Genomic DNA, 5,277 nt, shown 5'->3' with positions numbered 1-5,277 from the left:
AAAATGTACTCTAAAATTGTGACATATATCGATTATGTCACTCACTTATATTATAACACGAGAAATAATATATCAGATAACAAGTATTCATAATATAGATAAACATTTCCACTTGAGAGGGAAAGCGAGAGTGAGATTAGAGAATAAACAATTAAGAAACCAATTATACCAACATAGAGAATTGCCTGTTGTGCTGACCAGGTATTTGTCAGGCATGCCACGTCATCATATCATATGATATGGTGCATATGTACATAAGTATGCATGTATGGACATCTAAGGTTCTATATAAAGCAGCTTAAGTAATTAGCAAGTGAGAGAGGAGCTAGGTCGCGACGTGTCTGTGTTTGAGAGGATCAAAATTTCATAATATAGAGATGGTTGATAATATAGGAAACAATAATTCATCAGATAGAGAAGGGTTTAAGTACAATTTCACAGGTGGTGGTAGTGTCTCTAGTGATTATCACCACCATCTTCATCATCAAGAGGGAGTCATCAAGGAGCCAGATCGGTTGCTTCCAATTGCTAATGTTGGGCGAATCATGAAGCAGAATTTGCCCCCGAATGCGAAAATCTCGAAAGAAGCCAAAGAAACCATGCAAGAATGTGTTTCTGAGTTCATAAGTTTCGTGACTGGAGAAGCATCTGACAAGTGCCACAAAGAGAAGCGCAAGACGGTGAATGGGGATGACATTTGCTGGGCTCTGGCAACTCTTGGATTCGATGATTACGCGGAGCCACTGAAGAGGTACTTGCATAGGTACAGAGAATTGGAAGGAGAGAAGGCTGCTAACCAAGGTAAGGCTAATAGTAATGAAGAACAGACTGCCACCAAGGACAAGATTTCCTACAGCAGCAGCAAATACCTCTAATCCTCCATCGAAGCACAATATGATGGAAAGGGGAAATAGCTCGCTCTCCCGGCAATTTTGAGTACTGATCATATGAATTAAGCGAGGTAATTAATATACTTTTCGAATAATTAGTACTACTAGATCTTAATTAAATTGCATGTGTAGAAGGTACATGACTATATATAATTAAGTGGGGAGTTCGGCTTTTGGTTTTGGTTTTTGTTTTCATGTGTGTTCTCATAATTAAGTCCTGGGGATCCTTCTTTGGTTGACTGTAATTAGCTCAAGAATTATGAGATTGGAGTAAATCCATTGACTTTTTTGTCTTTTAATTCAAATATGAAGTTTATTGCAGGTGATTGTATGAGATATACATGTTTAGCTGCGTTCCTAGTTATCTTGGTTTTCTAAATCGTGATCAGTAACTTGTGAAATCTTGTAAACAGGTTATCTTGCTAATCTTCCCTTTCAATTTTGTCCTCAACCTAAATTCAAGCGGAGGGTTAGTGATGGGATCTGGATATACTTTTCCCCTAATTTATGTCATATTAAGGGCGATGGAAACCCTAACATCACATTTGTGCTAACTCACAACAAAAACAGGAAACACCAACCATATATGCATCTGATTAGTTAAGCATCAGATTTTTCTTAGTGCAAGCTGCCATTAGGTTCTTTGCCCTTTAATTATGCAATCTACTCACAAACACCAATTGTGCATAATCTCGTATCAATTTTGATGCTAACTAAGTCATGTTCGGACCACATTTCTGGTGCGATCGAGTTGAATCTGATACGATCAATTACAGGAGAAATTGGATATGCTTAGGGTTTTATACATGGATCTATCTTAACTCTGGGGAAAACAATTTGTTTGTAGGTTTGCTATTTGACTGATATTAGAATCTTATAAAAGACTTGGAGATCATATCTATGCATTTTCTCTTGAGAACTGGTTTGCATTTGAGTACTCTCTTATTGTTTAGATTAAAACTATCTCCTTGCCGTTTGGTTTCCTTTGAATATATATAGGAAAATAATGATTGAAAGAATATCTCTGAAGGTGCTTTGTCCGGCCAAATTTTGGAATTCGTCAAAACGAACTTTGATGCTTAGTTGTTAATTTTACCCTCGAACGGTAAGATGCAAGTCGAACTGAGAATTATGTCCTGATGTGCAGTTTGGCTCACTTAATCTCCTATAGCTCGAACCATCGTAGTTTTACCTTTGTCGTAATCTCAATTCATCAATATATTATTCAAAAAGAAATTCTCTCTGGGTTACAATTTTATATGTTTGTGTACATATATGCCATGTAGGGTTTTTCCTCGTAAAAATGAAATTTGCTAACAAGAAATCAATTGTACAAAGTGTTTTTCTATTGTCTGATGCTAATTAAGCCATGTTTTGATCACATAATACTGACGTGACTAAAATGTACATGAGAAATTGAATGCATAATTAAGCTTAATCAAACCAAATACTATTCATGTGCAACTCTTTAGTACTTATACTGCAGTCTGGTTTCACATGTCTTGAGCACTAGACATCTTGGACTCTTAACTGTTAAATCTCTCTCTCTCTCTCTCTCTCTCTCTCTCTCTCTCTCTCTCTCTCTCTCTCTCTTCTTGTCATCTAACTTACCAAGTATAGATACTCCTGCATGCTACTTTAGACAGTTAACTTACCAAGTATAGTGACACCCACATCAGCCATACCTTATGGAGATCATGAGGCTAATTATGTTAGTCAATGGGTAGCTAGGGTTTTCTATGATAACCGTAGGGCATAATTTTTCACCGGGGACCACAGTAAATTTAGTAGCCACGGCTCAACCTTCCATGGTTAATTTGTCGTTAAGAACCCCCATTAAGTCTGGATCATGCCGAAAGGTTTTACATATTCAAATGGGGCTTGGATCATCTTCCCACAAGTGAGGATGACTAAGCTCCAATATGTCAAGTTGTTAGGAAGTTTTTGTGAGGAGTTCTTGGAAAATGGAGACAAACTAAGAGAGAAGTGCGGGGCTGAATTAATTATTAGGGTTTCTAGGGTTTTTCTTCATGTTTTCTTGATTACTCCAAAAGAAAAGATGATCGATATGATACAAGATCTAAGACAGGCAACACAATCGATGGAAACTTGAGATACCATGAGGCATGACACAAAGTTGTTTGTTCAATGATGTACCTACTTAATTAATTTGTGCTTTACTAAAAAACTTAATGAATTTGTGATTTACTTGTTTAATCAAACCCTATCAATTTTACTTTATTAATGGATGACGGATCGAGAGTGAGAGTAGTGTTAGAGCAAATATAGTGGAAATGAGCGACTCAACACATCATTTTAACCAATAACCTTGCGAAACCTTTGCTGCATAAAACTAGGGTTCTTCTCTCAACATGATTTGTATGTAGTGTCAATCAATGGGGCTTGATCAGTCTGTTTGCGTGTGTTGTGCGGGAGCAGGGACTCTTTATTTATAATGTAAACAGTGGTCTTTGATAATTAAATATACTTCCCATCATGTAATCCCTATCGTAGTCATCAAGTTTGATAACCCTTATTACTAATAACCAAAGAATCCGCATCAATATGGATAATACCATTTGCACCGGGACTTCTTAGGCTATATTTTAACACATTCCTTAATAACCTACAAGTATTGTCAATCCTAAACTCTTATGATCTCAATCCCTCATACACGTGCAAAACAAGTGTGCAGCTCTAATTAAGCTTACAAGTAGTACCAATTAAACTTTCTTACTCATAAGCAACTAGAGAGTTTAGTGGTGAGAGTCAGTAGAGTGAAGTATACTACGTCCAATGTTTGAAAAAAAAATTTCTTCTTTTTTTTTAATTGTTGACAAGGGTCATAAAGCCCGAGAAAAATATAGAAATATTTCAATATAACATAAACAAAGATAAAATTTTCTTTCTCCTGGAAATCGCTTTATTGGTTTCGTGAGCCTTCCATACTTTTAACTTTTTTTTTTCTTCCAACTATCATTTAATATTACAATCTGATAATATTCATTTTCACGATTTTAGGTTTGATTCTCGTCAAAGACGAATTTAAATTAAATTTGTATAACTAACCAATTGTAATGTTTAGCCCACTACCCTATCGTTAATGTAGTAATATAAAATGTATTTAAAAAAAAAAGAAAAATCCCCGGACTCTCTTGGCTTTAGAGATGACATATAAACTATGGGTAGTTGATTATATAAATTAAAGAAATTACCGATTCATTATTTATTATCATAAATGTCAATTTGTTCTACTCATATAAATAATTAAAAGACCTAACTTCTTTTTACACGATAAGTGACTAGTTAGTTGAAAAGAGGAAACCCAAGAAGGGAAATTTCCTTGAAATATCTAATTTAGATTAAATAGAAAGAAAAGAAAAGTGTAACTTCATGGAATCTCCTCCCAAATCCATAAATCTGACAGAAAGGCATGTGATTCACGAGTTCTCCATGTGACACTTAGTAGAGTCCCCAACTCAACACGTGGTATAGAGTTGGCACGTTGTGCATTTTCTTTTCTTTTCTTTTTTGGGCAAACCGTTGTGCATTTTCTTTTGTATCAACTTTTGCACAATGTGCGTATTGCGATTGGCATTTTTGCAACTTTTTTTATTTACTATTTAATCAGTGATTAGATATTAAATCGTAGTTTATCAATGACTATGGAAATAAGTACTCATAAAATGTTGAATAAAAATCCCAATTAATTGTTGTTGTGTTTAAATCAACAGTGGCTTAGAGAAAGGTAATTTTCACTTTATTACCATGAATTACTCTATGTGTATTATGTTCTAAAGTTGTGCACTTACAATAAGGTAATGCTACAATCCTTAACTATGGAATTCTGTGGTCAAGTCAAACGTTAACTTTTTTGTTGTTGATAGAACTGAGTTTTTTTATTGATAAGACATAGTACAAAAAGTTTGGGGAGCAAGAGTAGCCTCATTAAAAAAACCTCCAAGAAAGAAGGAAAACGAGCACTTAACCAGCTTGCTCCCTAATTACAATTAATTATCATTCTCCAAATCAATTTCAAGGAATGGAAATAATCAAAGTGGTTCCTCCTCCATGTATTAAATCCTCCATTGCTAAGTCCATATTTTCCCAATTCATGAGCCACCACTTTATATTTTCTTTTTAAATCCTCCATTAGGTGTATATAAATCATATAAAGTATAAATATACATGTTCTCTATCAATAATATAACACATAAATTAATAATATTATTTGAACAATCACCGGGATTATAGTACAATCAATAATATATTGCACTAGAAAAAGAACATGTAAGAGGGTGGACCATGAAAAGAAGGAAGAAAAACTTGTAGAAAAAATTCACAACATGAACAACCAATTACTACTTTACGAAACAAATGTGTCATG

The 5,277-nt window shown here is 34.5% G+C and overlaps 1 protein-coding gene across 1 annotated transcript; it reads left to right on the top strand.

Moving 5' to 3' along the window:
• Nucleotides 1-335: 335 nt before the first annotated feature.
• Nucleotides 336-1,085, top strand: LOC137741299 (nuclear transcription factor Y subunit B-4-like). The gene has a single exon (XM_068481021.1). The coding sequence runs from the start codon at nucleotides 378-380 to the stop codon at nucleotides 873-875; it is 498 nt and encodes a 165-aa protein (XP_068337122.1). The 5' UTR covers nucleotides 336-377; the 3' UTR covers nucleotides 876-1,085.
• Nucleotides 1,086-5,277: the final 4,192 nt, after the last annotated feature.

The sequence above is a fragment of the Pyrus communis genome, chromosome 8 (assembly GCF_963583255.1).
Source record: "Pyrus communis chromosome 8, drPyrComm1.1, whole genome shotgun sequence".
Classification (NCBI taxonomy): Eukaryota; Viridiplantae; Streptophyta; class Magnoliopsida; order Rosales; family Rosaceae; genus Pyrus; species Pyrus communis.
The sequence above is the reverse complement of the archived record's forward strand: the minus strand, read 5'-3'. Positions and strand labels throughout refer to the sequence as shown.

Bases quoted from the DNA above. Each gene is read 5' to 3' on its own strand.
- LOC137741299 (XM_068481021.1), top strand. From the start codon at position 378: ATGGTTGATAATATAGGAAACAATAATTCATCAGATAGAGAAGGGTTT.